Below are 17205 nucleotides of genomic sequence, written 5' to 3' on the forward strand. Positions count from 1 at the left end.
TTTATTGTTCTACACACACCAAGTATTCCAATTTTCAAAGAACAATTTCTAACTTTTAATTATGCATCACCACTCCAATTAAGCATGGCTTCCACTACATTAGGTCATTCTGGTAGGTTTTCTAACCCTGATGGGAGACTCACATAACTCAGATTAAGTTATGACTAAGTAAAAAAAAGCAACTTTTTAAAGAACTCAATTTGCATTTAGATGGGTTGTAATAGTCAGCTTTAAAAGTTAGTTTGGCGAACAAAGACTAATGCAAGAACAGCCACTTCAAAACAGTATGTCTTGCATTTTGTTATCATTTTACTTTTTATCCTCACCAACAAAGCCTAAAAGATGGGAGAGTTCCAGTCTTAAGAGAATATGAACATACTCTAATAGTTTTTGAAAACACTGATAGTTCTATTGTAAAGATTATTGCTCTACATTAGCAGCTCTCAAAGTGTGGTCTCCAGACCAGCAGCCTCATGACGAAGTGGGAACTTGGGAAAAATACAAATTCTCAGGTCCCACCCTGATCTACTGACTCAAAAACTCACAGACCGGGACCCAGAAATCTGAATCTGATCCTCCTGGTGATTCTGATGCAGCCTGAAGTTTGAGAACAACTCTTTCTAGAAACAGGAACCCAACTAACAAACATTTAACTAAGTGCCAGCCCAGAACTGCGGTGACCTGACCATTTCGTTGCTGAGAGAGGAATGAAGATATCAGAGAAGAAAACAATCCATGGATCCACAGTAGAGTGGAGGGTTTGAAATGTCATCATTTGATTTCAAGCTGATGACAGAGGCAGCAGTCTCCTGATGGCATGAAACAGCATGCTGAAAAATTTGATCTCTCTCTCTGATTTGTTGGAAAACTTTTGGGAAAGTCACCACCTCTATGTGCCATTAGCAAAAGTACAATTTGAAAATCCTTGTATGAATGCTCTACGGCTTTAGAACCAGATGCTACTTACAGTCATGAAATCTTAAAAAAACAAAACAAAACAAAAAAACCCAGGCCATCAAAAATCCTATCTCTCGGGGCAACCTGAGTGGTTCAGCCGGTTGAGCGTCCAACTTCTGCTCAGGTCATATCTCGTGGTTTTTGAGTTCAAGCCCCACAGTGTGGAGCCCACTCAGATCCTCTGTCCCCCCCCACTATGTTGACCCCCCCCCCCCAAATAAATAAAACATTTTAAAAAATCCGCTCGGGTGCCCAGGTGGTACAGTTGGTTAACTGTCTGACTCAATTTTGGCTCAGGTCATAATCTCACGGGTTTGTGAGTTCAGGCCCCACATCAGGCTCTGAGATAGAGCATATAGCCTGCTTGGGATTCTCTCCCCTTCTCTCTCTGTCCCTCCCTTGCTTGTTCTCTTTTCTCAAAATAAATTTATGAAAAAGGCATTCCAAACCTAATCTCACCAGGATTTCAATTTTTACCCAGCGAACTTCAATTCCATGGGAGAGCTACATGGCAGAAACCTGCATTACAGGATGCAAAGACTGTGAATGATAAGAAACTTAAATACATCTAGGGATAATAACAATCATCTAACATTTTATAGGTGAAACCACCAGCACAGGTCTTGGGAAATACAGATGATCAATGAATGTCTAGTTGAATCCAAATTCACTGAACCCAAATTTGTAATCCATATGCAAGGCAAGGGGTACACTAACATTTGGTTCACCAGGGTTTCAACAATCCCAGGATTCCAGTCTCCTTGGAGGCAAGACTGTGACTCCTAATCTCAGTTTAGGAAAAAATTGTTTTCCCACTCACATTCTCCAATTGTGAAACAGTTGCTACTCAGTCCCGCTTCACATACCTGCTTCTGACAGGACTCTGAGAGGCAGGCGTGACTACGGTATTGTTCCCATTTTATAAGTAGGGAAGTACTTGTCTCCACAATTCCCCAAGATTCCAAACACCCTGACCCGAGGAGCAGGACTAGCTCTGGAATGTCTCTTCCAGCACCAAACTAGCAAATGCAAGTGGTTTCATCAGATCCAAGATAATCAAGGAGTTGACAAGGTCTAAATCCTCAGAAAATCTCATTAGAGAAATAATATCAGAAACTTGGGAAACAAGAAAACATGGAAGGAAAAAAATACACCAACAGAAAATGGGGCTATTTCCTTAACCCAGAATCCTTTGACATGTGCCCCCTCTTTTTTTTTAAAGTTTATTTATTTATCCTGAGAGAGACAGAGAGAGCATGAGTAGGGGAGGGGCAGAGAGAGAATCTCAAGCAGGCTCCGCGCTGTCAGCGCAGAGCCCGGCGTGGGGCTCAAGCTCACAAAACCATGAGATCATGATCTGACCTGAAACCAAGAGTTGGATGCTGAACCGACTGAGCCACCCAGATGCCCCTGTGCCCCGCTCTTCCTAATGGGCACAGAGCTGCACAGCAAGCAAGAGACCTCATTGCCCAGTATCCCACGTGACTAAGTCCCAGCCAATGGAAATAATGAACAAATTCTTAAGTCATCTGCTGGAAAGCACATCTGTCCCCCTGGACTTTCACTATCCCCACTCGTGGCTGGAAGTGGTGATGACTGAAGAAGCAGGAGAGCATAGAGCTGTATCGCTGGCCTGGGCCTCTACGTGAGACACAAGCACCTGTGGTCTCTGAGCCACTGCATTGTTGGGTCTCTGTTCTAGCAACTTGACTTCTCCCCTTCTATTACAGAATATAGGGAAGTAAGGCAGGAAAGGAGAGAGAGAACAGAAAAGATAAATACTACAGTAATAAGTCATCAGCGTCTATAATATAGAAACCTACTTCATTAGATAAGGAAAGGATGAGAGAGAAATCAGCTTCAGTAATTAGGGCTTTGCCGTTCACTTAATGAGAAGAGAAAATATTTCACAAACTGTGTACAAACAAATATTTTGGTAAAAAGCAAACAAAATACTGTTAAATGTATAAAAACAAGAAGGTCTGGGTAACAAACGAAAAATATTAAGACAAACTGCCAACAACTTGCTGGATAAGAAAACAAGAACATTAAAAATTCCTTAGGTGCTATTTTTAAACAGCCAGGAAACTTGGTTTAAAAATTTTCACCATTATTTCCTAAAACCTAACAGTAAATAATAGGTATGTGAAGAGTGAGACATGGAGCATTTTGGGGAAGAAACATGAATAGTCAACTTATTAAAAGCCTGGGGTTACAGATTTCATCTAATCAAATCAATGAAAGCTTGTCCACAAAGAGGAAGACCAGACTAATGAGAGATCGAAATGGCTAGAAGCTTCAGGGAAAGCTTTAAGGAAAAGAACGGGGCTCAGTGCTAGGTGTGGTTGGCTAAGTCATTCTATATAATAGATCAAATTATAATGAGTATTATAATGAGTATTAATGAGACAAAACCAGTCGGCATCCCAACCTTTCTTTTACAGGTTAATGAATTCCATAGCTTTGTGAATATTGTCAGTCTTAACACTAAACCCAAGTCACCCACATGTCTTGAGATGTGATGCTTGCCAAGGGAGAAAATAAAAATTTGAAGATGCTGGGCTTTCATTCAGAAGACAATGTTCTGTCTCCCAAGGATTCGCCAATAAAAAGCAGACCTTTAATCTGTGGCCTCCAATCACAAGAGTATCTTAGCAAAAACATGAATCCTGATGAAGTCACTTTAGCTTCCCATATAAAACTGCCATTAGTAAACCTTCAATTACTGAGGATTCCTAGTCTTGAGTTCCCGGTAACTCAGGCGTGTTGATTAGGTTCTAGTGTGATGCAAGTCGACGTCCAAACATATTTATAAATTAAGAGGTGCATTCATTTTTAAACTTCTTCTGCAAATGTGTGAACTTTGCTTATAAAACCCCCATCAATGATCCCAAAGCTTTGATTAAAAATAACAAAGAAGGAAAAGGAAAACCACTTATTGGTACTAAAGCCTTTACTGTAATAAACCAAATATATTTACAATTTATACAAATGTTTAACCTTCAACAAAAATACAAAAAAACATTTCACAAGATGCAAAACCAAGAAACAAGTTCATTGGAGACACCACTGCTCTACCAAGCACAGAACATTGAGGGGAACTGCAAGGAACAGAAAGGTAATCTCGGCAGATCACACAGAAAGAAAAAAAAAACAAAACAGGCTCTGCCTACCCCTTGGCCCCTCTGCCCACTTTGCCTCGGTGCTCCGTTTGGTCTAGGTAGATAGGTGACCTTCAGTTGATGGACTCATCGCCTCCTCTTTATAGACTCAAAGTAGTTTTGTGTCAAAGTTTGGAAATAGGTTTTCACGTTGTTGTTTTTTTTTTCCTTTTAAAATTACAACTTTTCTATTTCTACAAATTCAAAACATTTTGGCCCAATTCAACTATAAATGTGAAACCACATAATGTTTTCAGTAGATGACTTCGTAGACTGTAGCCTTCTTGTCCCCTGAGCCAGTGACTATGTACTTATCATCCACAGAGATGTCACAGCTAAGCACGGACGAGGACTCTTTGGACTGGAAGAGAAAACAACAGGCTCACGTTTAATGTGAATAGAGATACTCAGGGGCCCTGCTCCCCCCCCAGGCTTCCAAAGGCAACTTCGCTCCTGGAGTCACGGCGAATGCCGTGATCAAATTGTCATTCTTGGTAAGGAGCGCTGACTTACCTGGAATATACTAGCTCCGTAGGGGGTCCGCCAAGCATTGAGGAGGTTGTCTTTGCCAGTACTCACAAACCATTTACCTAGAATTAGCAAAGGAACATGTAGTTCAACAATATTAAAATTCCTGCTATACTATTAGCAACCTGGACTTAATTGAACTCCACGCATTTCTAATCACGAACTATCATGTCCAACGGGTTAGGCTAGAACTTGAGTAGAGAGAGCAGGTTTTGAATCTGGGCTCCACTATGAACCATCTGTGGTCTTGGGTTTTGTCAAAGCAGTGGCAGGGACCGTGTCAGCCCCATTAGCCACTAGACGGATACACTTCGGGTAGCATCACACCCAGCACACAGCGGGTCCTCAAATAGTGAATCAGTGAAGCTGCTGTTCTTTCAGTCTCCTCTCGATGAAATGGGACTAGGAAGGAATAAATGATGAACTTAAGTAAAATGCCAGACATGACGCATGGCACATAGAATGGGCTCAGGGACTAATGGCTACACATCTCTCCATCCATCCTGAGAACAAATATTTGACCCTACGTGAACTTCTTCATCTTCACTGCAGAGTATAATGGTCTGAGGGGAACTAAAAATATTCTCTTCTCTGACCCTACTTCCCTCTCCTCCTCAGTCCATAATGACTTCCAACGTGGCTACCCCAGGCTTCTATAAATCCTGCCCCCCTTCAGAGTAGTAACTACTTGTCCTCCACCTCTGCCTCAGACTCCCCCGCTAAAAAAAAAAAGAAAAAAAAATCCGTGTCAAAACATCATATTAGGCAACTGCATCACCTGCTGACCTTTCTCCCATTACGAAAACAGGCCGAAACGGACATCACTATGCTCTGAGGGACATATTAAGACAATAGAATGATTGCATCCAGCTGCTCAGAGAACATTTTTTCCAGACATGATCTCTACTGTAATTTTTTTTTTAGAAGTATTTTCCATTGAGGCCATCGGTGTCCTCCCGTTTCCTTTCCGCTAAACTCACCACAATAAGCAAATTTGAGGGACAGCACACAGCTCTCATGGAGATGCAGCTGGTACTTGTCGGGTTTGTTTACATGAAGAACTTCCACATTGCTACTCTCCATGCCCACGGCCAGCCACTCCCCAGTTGGGCAGTATCCAAGGGAGAATATCTGTAGGAAGCAGAACAGGCTCACTAGTGATTTTGCCCAATGAACTGAGAAGTGATAAACAAGAAATGGGGAAAATAGCAAGAAGAGGGGGATGTAATCAGCAAACTCCAGATTGTAGCATAGTCCACAGCACAAGAGACTGAACCCAGACAAGCCAAGCGTGGAAAACCTTTATGAAACAATCGGAAAACTTGGAACACTTATCACATGTGATTAAGTTAAGAAATTATTCTTAATAATAATGGCATTTGTGTATATGGCATTTTAAAGTGGTCCTTGTCTTTTGCAGATACTAACTGAAACACTTGCAGATAGTGTCTGAGATTTACTTTAAAATAATCCAGTGCAGGGGTGCCTCAGTGGCTCAGTCAGTTAAGTGTCTGACTCTTGATTTCAGCTCAGGTCATGATCTCATTGTTCATGAGTTTGAGCCCCGCATCGGGCTCTGCACTCTCAGTGCGGATTCTGTCTCTCTCCTTCTCTCTCTGCCCCACTTGCACTGTCTCTCTCAAAATGAATAATAAAAATAAACTTAAAAAAAAACAAACCAATATTTAAAATAATCCAGTGTTTGGGGGCAGGGATGATACATGAGACCAGACTAGTCATGGGTTAGAAACTATAAAGCTGGGTGATGGGCATTTTAAGAAGCTTTAAAAAAAAAAGGCAGACCAAAAATAGTACCCTCCATATATTTGGAAAAAAGACTGGAATGAGGAAGACTATAAGAAACTCAACAAAAGATTAACAGGGACATGAAATTTAGTAAAACACATACTTGTAAACAAGTCATAATCAAAAGAACAATTCTACCAACAGAAGGCACTTAACAAGGCAATGTCTTTCCCAAAGCAGGTCTAGATTCAGATTCAGATACTCCACATCTAGATAGTCTTCACAATCCATAAGGTTGCCATTTTATATCACTTCAAACTTCCATAAATCTAGTCAGCCATTGAGTCCATTTTCTAAGGGTTGAATAATAAAATGGGCCTCCAGTGAGATACTGCTGTCTTTTTTAAGCTCCCTGATGCAAGGGAAATGAATTAACTCCAGAGCTGTTGTGATTGTTCTCTACTCCTTATAATAACCCTGCATATTTTTCAAGCTCTATTTATATGTGAATCAAATAATCTTCTCTCACCCCCACATTAGATGGTGGGAACATGTACAACAGGTCCAACCGTCTATTCTTCACTGAACAAATTCCTTCAATGAACTCCTGTAGAAGTAAACAACTAGCAGGTCTTAACCAGTAGGGTTTTAGAAACCACTCTAAGCATTTCAGGGGTTCTGCTTGTCTGTGGGTTGTTGTTGTTGTTTTTAATCAGTATCTCAAATTTAAGCCTGGTCTGTTGGTTTGTTGGCCCAGTTGTTATTACCATGAGATGTGAAGGGAGGGAGCAGGACGCTCCACACAGAGATTCCTGGTGGGGAAAAGCCCGTCACCTGTGAGGTGAAGTCATGCTGTTGTAGCTGCCGCCCTTCGCGCAGGTCCCAGGACCTGACCGTGTTGTCCAGGCCGCCCGTCCAGAGCTTGGTGCCATCATTAGAAATGTCAATACAGCTGGCCCCATCTGTGTGGCCCTGGAATTGCCTGATAAAACAAACCAGATTGAATAATGATTTCCTGCCAGAGCTCAAGGTAAACACTGTTGTGTTGTTAGTTTTGGACTCCGTGTGTGTGTGTGTGTGTGTGTGTGTGTGTGTGTGTGATCTCCTCAGTGTCTTCTGATGTGCAAGATCAAACTAACATCCCCCACCCCAAGGAGGAAACAGCACTTGCGGATTTTCTTTTTTCGCAATCCAAGCGTTAAAGAAATGGAATGCCACTTTAGGTCATCATACGGGAGAAGCTAAATACACTCTTACAGCTCTTCTTACAAATCCGTCTGGAAGGGAAAATTCCTCCCAGGTCTGGAAAAAGTGTTTGAGTGTTAAAAGAAAAAAAAGAAAAGAAAAGAAAAGAAAAAGGACAAACACACAAAATCCCACGTGTATTCTGTAAGGAAAGAGGTAGGCCTCCATCACTACATTATAAGCTCAGGGTCCAGAAGCACTCCTTTTCCATGAGTGAATCAACACAGCAATGCCCTTCATGCCAACAAAGCATGAGCTCACGTATTTACTCAACCTTGCTTTCTCTATTAGAAAGAGCCCTGCATTAGGAAATCTGGACTCCCAGAGACAAAGGGTCATGCTGGCCTCCTGACTTAGGGGCGCTGAACAGAGTCAGAGCTAATTGCTGAGGCGGCCCCGTGGGTACCTCTGCAGGACCCTGCCTGGAAGCTGAGCACATGCTTGTTCTCTGAAAGGGAAACCTTGTGCTTCAGTCAAAAAACACTACCAAAACCAATCAACCAACAGGGACTCACTGAGCACAGATGCTTTGCCAGGCCAAAGGCAGGGTTTGCTGAGGGGTAGGCAAAAGTGAGCTACCGCAGGGTTGGTGATCTGTGGGTCCCGGACCCGGTTTTGCATGCCAACAGGGAACTGGCAGGGAAGGGACCAGAACACGGCCAATCACTATGGTGAACTAGGCAGGATGCATTCGAGTGGCTTGGGAATTTCAACACTCAGAGGAAGGTTTCTATGTCTGTCCTTCCTCTAGGTGCCCTTCCCCCCCTTATTTTTCCCACAGAGCTCCAAACTTTTAAACTGAGCTTGGAATTTAAAGAGCATGGAAGATAAGACAAAAGCACCACTTGCTGTGAATTCTGAGACAAGGTGAGAGCTATCATTTCACAAATTGTTCCTCCAAAAGCTATTCTGAATGTCCATCTTAGTTCTCTGCCCCCACCCCTGTCCCATGCACACACACGTTCCCCCAACCACCCCAGCTTGCCTCCAAGACTCCCCCGCGGGTCACGCCAGTCCCAGATGCAGCTTTTGAAAGCTGATTTGCTCTTCTTTCCATCAAACTGCTCTGGAAACCCAGTGACCTCCCTCTGCATCCTCTAGAGGTCATAAAATACTTTCTCGCCTTGACTACAAATGCTGTTCTCTTCTGACTTCAGGTGCTTGGTGGTGGCTCCTCTACCCCCCTGTCCGCACATCGCAGCACTACCTCAGCCTCCTAGAAGGCAGATACCAGGACTGTCCAGGCTGTGGTGGGTCTCGGTAGATACTGAGATGCTCAGGAGACTCTGTGCTACCCTCTCACACAGAGTGGCCACTAGCCGCATGTGGTCAGCCCACGCTGAGCAAGACATTTGTAAAGCACTACCCCATTGTATCCAGCAGGTGCTTACTCCCGGGAGCCGGCACAGAGCAGGGGTTCAGGGCACAGACAGGAGAGCAGCACGCCTGCACCCCATCACGTCTCCCCCACGCCTGAATGTGTGAGCAGACAAGCTGACTTTTACCTTCTCTGTACCTCGGGTTCCTCATCTATAAAATTAGGATAATTACAATGCAGACATTATTAAATATCAGGATTAAAAGGATTAGTGTTTGAAAAGCACTTAGAATTAAAATTTTGAAAGTGCTATTTATTAAGCTTTTTTTCAAAAAAAGAAGAGGAAGAGGGGCACCTAGGTGGCTCAGTCATTCAGCATCTGGCTCTTGGATTTGGCTCAGGTCATGATCTCATGGTTCGTGGGTTTCAGCCCTGTATCAGGCTCTGTGCTGGCAGTGTGGAGCCTGTTTGGGATTCTCTCTCTCCATCTTTCTCTGCCCCTCCCCTGCGCGCGTGCTCTCTCTCTCTCTCAAACTAAATAAACTTTAAAAAAAAGAAGAAGAAGAAAAGAAAAACAACAAACACTTGCTAGGCTAAAAAAGTCTGAAGTGGCTGTCAGCTCCAGCTACGTTTGTCAATTTTGCTCATTCTGAGTTGCCCAGTGCCCTACAAGGGAAAAATTACTACCAGAGTGTCACCCGTATGCAGGGACAGAGCCTGGTTTGGTGACACTGGATTTCTACAGAAGAGGTCTGAAGGGAGACGAAGCTGCTATAATGACTCCTAAAGTCTGTCCCCTTCACTGTGGCACTTGGGCCCAAAGCATGAGAAGAGCCCTGCTAAATAATCTACACGCCTAAAATCACACTATCAACAAAGAGCATTTCCGAGCGAAGATGAAATAGAAAACAAAAAAGCAAAAGACAGGTTTTCCCTGGGATGTTTAGCTAGCGCTTCCCTTTACAAAGACTTTGCTGTTAAGTGTGGACTTCGACTTCGGCAGAGGGAATGAGGTGGCCAGAGCCGAGGAGAGACACAGAGATGGCAGGACTGCAGCTGTCACAGTTCAGAGGAATGATTCCAGGAAGCCGGGCCCATTCCTGGGTGGAGTAACCCCTGGAAAGGGCTGATTTAGTTACTGAGAAACATGTATACTTTAATATAATTTTTGTGGGAGCACCTGGGTGGCTCAGTCAGTTAAACGTCCGACTTTGGCTCAGGTCATGATCTCACGGTTCGTGGCTTTGAGCCCCACATTGAGCTGTCTGCTGTCAGGGCAGAGCCAGCTTCTCTGTCTCCCTCTCTCTCTGCCTCTCCCCTGCTCACGCTCTCTCTCTCAAAACTGAATAAACATTTAGAAAAAATAAAATAAAATCATTTTGCGAGTAAAATTCATGGAATCTCCTCTTCTCATGTCCTTTTGTTGGTTTTCTGTTCTCCTTTATCACTCGGCTCCTATTTGCACAAAGTTCTAGCCAAAGCCAAAAACATCGAGTATTAAGGACCCTTGATACTGCCAGGTAATCCGTGGTGCACATGCTGCCCCTTGGCAAAAATCAGGAATACTTTTTGGACAGGTCTGGCAACTGCAAGTGGCTGAAGAATGGGGACATCAGGGAGGTAAATATAAATTGTGGGGGACACTGAGCATAGCAGCCAGACTGTAAGCCCCCCAGAGGGCTACTGCCACAGTTTTGTCTTCAGACTCCCAATACCTGGAACTCCCAGCCTGGCACACAAGAGGCTCTGAACATGGGCCGAGAGCCTGGGTGCAGCCAGAGAAACAGAGGGGACAGGAGGCCTTCAAGCCCAGGTACCTAAGGAGGGAACACCCACCATAGACAACCATGTCTACTCACCTCACCAGCGTCTGGTTGTGCAGGTCCCAGACCGCGATGTTGCCGTCACTGCAGCACGAGAAGCAGACCTTGGAGTCGGGGCTGATGGCCAGGGCGTAGCACGCAGGGGCCGAGGACGTCAGCTCCGCCTTGATGCGCGGGGTCGGAGCCGCCAGGTCCCAGATGGACAGAGTGCTGGCTTCCCCTCCCACGATGAGGGTGCAACCATCAGGGAGCAATTTGCAGGAACGGATGTAGTTATCTCTGTTCTGTGAAATAAATGTAATTCAATTGCTATGATGCATTAGCCAGCACTAACAATCCCATGTTCTCTAACTGCTATCTTGGTTTTCGACTTGAAAAATAGTATTTCATGGACACTATTTAATAAAGCATGAGTTCTGTTGTAAAAATTGGGATCGAGTTGTAACTGTCCCCTTTGAAACGGTAAATAAAACAAACTCCTGGGCTTGCTTGAGCACGTGCAAACATTTGGATAGAACTGTTCCCGACGTTCAGTTTCCTCCTGAGTAGAAAGAACTGAAATGATCAGTGGATGCAAGATAGGTGTACATGTACCTCTCTATGAAGAAACCACTTTTCAAAGCTAGCTTATAAATGTCCGACCTCACCACCCTCCATTATTTACTATTTGGAAACTGCAGACCTACTGCCTAGGTTTTGATTTTCGTTACTCTTAAATCTCTACCTAAGGCTTGCACTAGTCATGTGGATCCTTACTAAGAATTTAACAGAGCTGCTTTCTCAGGCGATAACATGGCTGCTACCATATTCAAGCCTCTCAGTCCAAAGAAATCGATAAAAGATGGCATCTTCCTATCGAAAGCAACACACATTAAAAAAGTAAGGTGAGACCTAAAATAACCCTCCCCTCCCTGAAAGAAGTAATTGCTATTCTTCAACCCAAATAGACCGAGCTGAAGTTTTCACTATGCTTTGACCTATTATTCATAAATTTCAAAAGAGGCGATGAATGTTACAAAATACTCCTACTATTTTAGAATGTCCGGCTATGTTTCAGCGTGTTTCAATTTCATTAATGGAGATTTTTTAAAGTTATTTGATTTGGGCGCCTGGGTGGTTTAGTCAGTTGAGCATCGGACTTTGGCTCAGGTCATGATCTCATAGTTTGTGAGTTCTAGCCTCACATCCGATTCGCAGAGCCTGCTTCAGATCCTGTGTCTCCCTCTCTCTGCCCCTCCCCCGCTTGCGCTCGCTCTCTCATGAATAAACATTAAAATAAAAATAAAGTTATCTGATTAAAAAATAAATCAATGGGGCGCCTGGGTGGCTCAGTTGGTTAAGTGTCTGACTTTAGCCCAGGCCACGATCTCCCGGTTCATGGGTTCAAGTCCCATGTCAAGCTCTGCTGACAGCTCGGAGCCTGGAGCCTGCTTCAGATTCTGTCTCCCTCTCTCTTTGTCTCTCCCCCACTTGCACTCTGTCTCTCTCTCTCAAAAATATAAACATTAAAAAATAAAATTGAAAATAAAATAAATCAATAACTACTCCAAAAAAGGCTTTTGTATCTCAAAAACACCGTTCTTCTTTCTGAACACTGTCTCTGGAATCCTCACCAGTCGCTAGGCACGCAGCGGGTGAACTGTTCCACCCATCACGGCAAAGTGCAAGCAGACACCACATCAGGGGTAAGGTGGCCTTTAGTCTGCTTAGGGCCAATGGTACGTGGTCTGTAAATTCTGGGGTTACAGTTCAGAGAAGGGAACATGTCCCAACATGGCGTATGGATCCTGAAAAATGCAAAATGGCATCCTCATACTCTGGGAGGAGGTGGCTTCGGGTGCCTTGGGAAAGCGTTCTCACCGTTCCAGTTTTGCGGATGGCCGCCCTGTTTCCTTGCAGTGTGATCTATTAACCTTTCCCGAAGTTAAGGTAATAAAACCCAGCCAGCCCTCCCAGGTCTCCCTGAAAACACAGGCCCTGTTCAGAACGGTTTTTATGCCACATTATGAAATGTTTACTATTCAATATTTATGCAAAGGCTGTAGGGAAATCACAAGTTAAGTGGACCGCAGGGCTCAGAGTCCAGGCCTAGTTCAATGGGAAACCCCCTTCTGAGTACACGTTCAGACAAGGACAGCTTCTGTAAACCACTGTAAAATATTTTGTGAAAGAAATCCATCAACTCTGGGATTTAACCACTGAAACAGCAACAAATGAAACCTTCACATTTCGGGCGGGGTGGTGGTGGTGCGGGGGCTACATAGCTAAGGCAGGAAACAGAAACGGCTTCCATTTCCTCATAATGGGAATAAAACCCAGGCCCAAACAGCTATTTCCTTATTGAGTCTCCAGGGAGACATTACCCTTGTGCACCAGTTCCTGTTCGCTCACCAGACAGTCGAGCTGAGACACGGGGCTCTTGTTGCCGGGGTGGCTGATGTCCCAGACCTTGACGCAGCCCTTCCCGCCCGTGTACACGTGTCTCGTGGGGTTGCTGATGGTCACCGCGCACACCACCTCCCCGTGGTTCAGGGTGTTGATCTGGCGCGCGTGGCGGGGGATGCCGGGTCCGATGAGGGCGTCGGGGGGGAAAGGGACGGGCTGCATCTGACCATCCGCGGTGACGTGGAAGGAGTATGCACTTTTGGGGAAGGGGACAGAGAGAGAGACAGGAGAGGAGACAGAGAAAACACGGATCATAAAGCAGTTAGTCATCACCTCAGCAGCCTCTGTGAGGAAGAAGAGGAAAGAACGATTCTCCTCATGATTCTCTTCTGAAATCAACAGAAGCTGAAGTATTTACCGAAGGAACAAATTTAAAATACATAATAGCAGAAGTCTAGGGTGTACGTATATTAAACTGTATTTTTTAAATATTCAGAAATTTCTCAATTGTGCCTAACCATTCCAGAAAGCATCCCTTCAAATCCCATCTACGACGCTAACTACGCTTCCTAATTAACATAAAATACCTCCTTCCCAACATACCCTGTATAATTGTATGATTTCTTACCATAATTTTAAATGATTATTTTTTATGCTTCAGATGAAGCCCTCAAGAACTCATAATAATTTCACACAGTAAACACTATATTACAACACTAACATATGAAAACAGTTCTAAACATACCAGTTTCAGGCTTGAAGTTACTCTTTTGCATAATCAAGAAAAAATAATAAAAGATTCTCTCTTTTTTTTAATGTTTATCTATTTTCGAGACAGAGCGTGAGCAGAGGAGGGGCAGAGAGACAGGGGGACAGAGGATCTGAAGCAGGCTCTGTGCTGACAGCAGGGAGCCCGGCGCAGGGCTCGAACCCACAAACCACAAGGTCATGACCTGAGCCGAAGTCAGATGCTCAACTGACTGAGCCACCCAGGTGCCCCAATAAAAGATTGGCTTTATGACAGATTTCTTTTTTTTTTTAATGTATATTTTTATTTTGGGGGGGGGCTGGGGCAGAGAGAGAGAGAGAGAGAGAGAGAGAAAGAGAATCTGAAGCAGGCTCCAGGCTCTGAGCTGTCAGCACGGAGCTCGACACGGGGCTAGAACCCACGAACCGTGAGATCATGACCTGAGCCGAAGTCGGTGGCCTAACCAACTGAGCCACCCAGGCACTCCAACTTTATGACAGATTTCAAGTTTTCTCCTCAAAAATCTCCCTACCTTGGCCACGAACCCCAGTTTTATCTAAGGCAGCAAAGTACTCTTTGGTACCCTCCCCAGCTTCCCTTTTGCCAGGTATGCCACGTTTTCAGCAGTAAGAGGTACATGCTCAACATACATGCGCTGCTGGGGGCATGTGGTTCATAACTTCAAAGAGAGGGACGCCAGGGGATCCAGAAGCTCTCTGTACTTTTGGCTCAATTTTGCTATGAACCTAAAACTGCTCTAAAAAACAAAGGCGATTAATTAAAAGAAAAAAAAAATTTTTAAGTGAGGAAGATCAGGATTCCCGTCCTCTTTTCTTCCTCCTTCCACTGCCTCAACTATGAGCAAGGTGCCTTGCTCAGCCAGCCCTTTTGGGGTCACCTTCAAGGTGACTCTGAAGACGGAAATCAATTGCTGAAGGAAGTAGAACACAAAGATAGGATGCAGAGGCCCTGTGACACTGTGGGGCTGTGAGACCTGCCCTGGGCTACTGACAGCCAGGATCTTTTATGGGAGAGAGAAATAAACCTTCATGTTGCTTAAGCTATTGTTTTCCTCTCCTGTTAAATACAAACCTAATCCCAGTACATATTTGTTTCCACCTCAAAATCTTAAGGCATATTTTGTTTTGTGATCTAATGATTTAAAGTCCAAGCAATAATATATTACAGATATAAAACATGCACAAAGAAAAGACACTTTAGAAGGTGGAAAATGCAGGGGCACCTGGGTGGCTCAGGTAAGCGTCTGACTTCGGCTCAGGTCATGACCTCATGGTTCATGGGTTCGAGCCCCGCATCGGGCTCTGTACTGACAAGCTCAGACCCTGGAGCCTGCTTCGAATTCTGTATCTCCCTCTCTCTGCCCCTACCCCTCTCGTGCTCGGTCTCTCTCTCTCTCAAAAAAAGAAATAAACATTTAAAAAAAAAGAAGGTGGAAGGTACAGAAGTGCTAATACCCGCCCCCAGCATCCAAGCAGATGGAATTATGCACATGACACTTTTGAAGAGACCACTACGTTCACTTTCTTCTTATCTGAAACATCACTAGGCAGTCTAGAAGTTCAACATTAAGCCTTTTCTATAGGTCTGCATATATAATAAATGAAGGATGTAGAGTTTCCATAACCCTCTGGGATCAGTCTGGGGCACTTTCTGGAACTTGTCATTGGCACCTTACATTCCCTTTACAGATCTAAAGACCATGAGTATTACCACAGAACTCAAATTTTCATTTAAACGTTCACTCAAATTTTGTAAAATAACTTAGCACGCACAAAATTGAAAACTGATACAAGGTTATTAGGTTTCCAACATGCCTGCACATAAAACCCACATAATTCCCTAAGCTTGAGAAGAAAATTAGGCTATTATTTTCTCTTTATGAACGCAAAATATCATATACGTGGAAGGCTTGAAAAAGAACTGCCTTGACCCCAAACCAAACAACACAATCTTAGATATATGTTATTTCCTGACAGACTGGTTCCAGTAACTAATCTTAATGGCTAGCTGAACCAAATCCTTAACATTACTCTTAATTTGAATAATTGAGCACACATAATGGGAACCCTACAGAATGCCCTAGAAAATAAATATGCATACAAAACAACTACAGCTCCAAGCCCTTACAACACCACACCACTAAATTCCCTGTTTTTTACCCAACGGTATCCTTTGGTGTCCTTAGTAACACATCAAGCCCACATGATATTCTAATTCTAATATAAGCACACTGTAGTTAACTGAACCTATGCTATTTATTACAAGATATTTGGGGTTGGAATCAAATAACATTCACTGTATTGCCCTGAAGATAGGACCACAAGAACTGGAGATTAACTCTATTCATGTTCTGGAAGAATTCTTCAAGGTCCAGTAGTAAGTTATGTGACCCAGACATCAGGTACCATGAGTTGAGTCTGAAAATAACAAAGAGCCAGGTGAAGCTTAGAGAAATGACCAGAGCGTTTTCATAAAACCATTGAACTGAACGTATTTGGTTAGAACAATGGCTGACGTGGGGAGAGAACCTGCCTCTTAAAGCTTTCTGTGCTGTGAGAATAATGGCGCTGTGTGAAGGTTAGTTTCTTGGTCTGCCATAAATCAAGGTGGGTGCCCCCAGGTGGGCAAACTTTCCATCAGGCACCCTTATAGCAATTCTAGATTTTTAGGGGAAGACAATTTTACCTTGTTTCAACTGGCAGCCCACTTATTATAGAGTTAAATGATCCAGATTAAAATCGATGCACAAAGTGTAGACAGAGAGCTGTACACTCATTTTTGGAAGATACCCGCCTCTCTCCCAGGTGTCCCCTTCTTTAAACCACACAGGTGGGCTGTGATATCATACTGAGGCAATTTAAAATGGATTCACAGAGTAGTGAACTGCAGCCAGAAGCTGTAAACACTGCTTGGTCCCAGGAGAAACCCATATGGATGTTAATACATCAGTCACAGGGGGCCTTGCAGGAAGCTGGTGCTGCCCACTGTGCTGGAAAGCCTAATCAAATGAACAAACCAGACCGATGCAAAGGGCTGATAGGTCTCAAAGAGGGATCAACTGGGAGGAAAAATGAGGGGAGCAAATGAGAGCCTGGAATTAGTTATTCACCTACAGGAAGAACAAGAATCTTGTTGAGAAAAGGCCACATTGATGGCATATCATGGCAATGTTAAAGACTTCCCAGAAGGAAACTTAGATTTCCTACTTATTGAAGAACCAGGAAAAGTAAAATCAACCAGGAAGGGGAATTTATAAATAGAGAGTGAGGATTT

General features: G+C 43.8%; 1 protein-coding gene across 10 annotated transcripts in view; it reads right to left on the reverse strand.

The window, feature by feature from the left end:
- Positions 1–3892: 3892 nt before the first annotated feature.
- The window catches only part of TLE1 (TLE family member 1, transcriptional corepressor), a 90993-nt gene continuing 77680 nt past the window's right edge, over positions 3893–17205 (reverse strand). For all 10 annotated transcript variants that reach the window (XM_045469493.1, XM_045469495.1, XM_045469492.1 and 7 more), the window contains 6 exons: positions 13170–13419; positions 10815–11062; positions 7227–7374; positions 5627–5777; positions 4632–4708; positions 3893–4479 (listed from right to left, as the gene is read on the reverse strand). In XM_045469493.1, coding sequence (XP_045325449.1) covers positions 4372–4479; positions 4632–4708; positions 5627–5777; positions 7227–7374; positions 10815–11062; positions 13170–13419 — 982 coding nt within the window. In that variant the 3' untranslated portion in view covers positions 3893–4371. The remainder of the gene's footprint in view (positions 4480–4631; positions 4709–5626; positions 5778–7226; positions 7375–10814; positions 11063–13169; positions 13420–17205) is intronic.

Source organism: Leopardus geoffroyi, chromosome D4, assembly GCF_018350155.1.
Source record: "Leopardus geoffroyi isolate Oge1 chromosome D4, O.geoffroyi_Oge1_pat1.0, whole genome shotgun sequence".
Lineage (NCBI taxonomy): Eukaryota > Metazoa > Chordata > Mammalia > Carnivora > Felidae > Leopardus > Leopardus geoffroyi.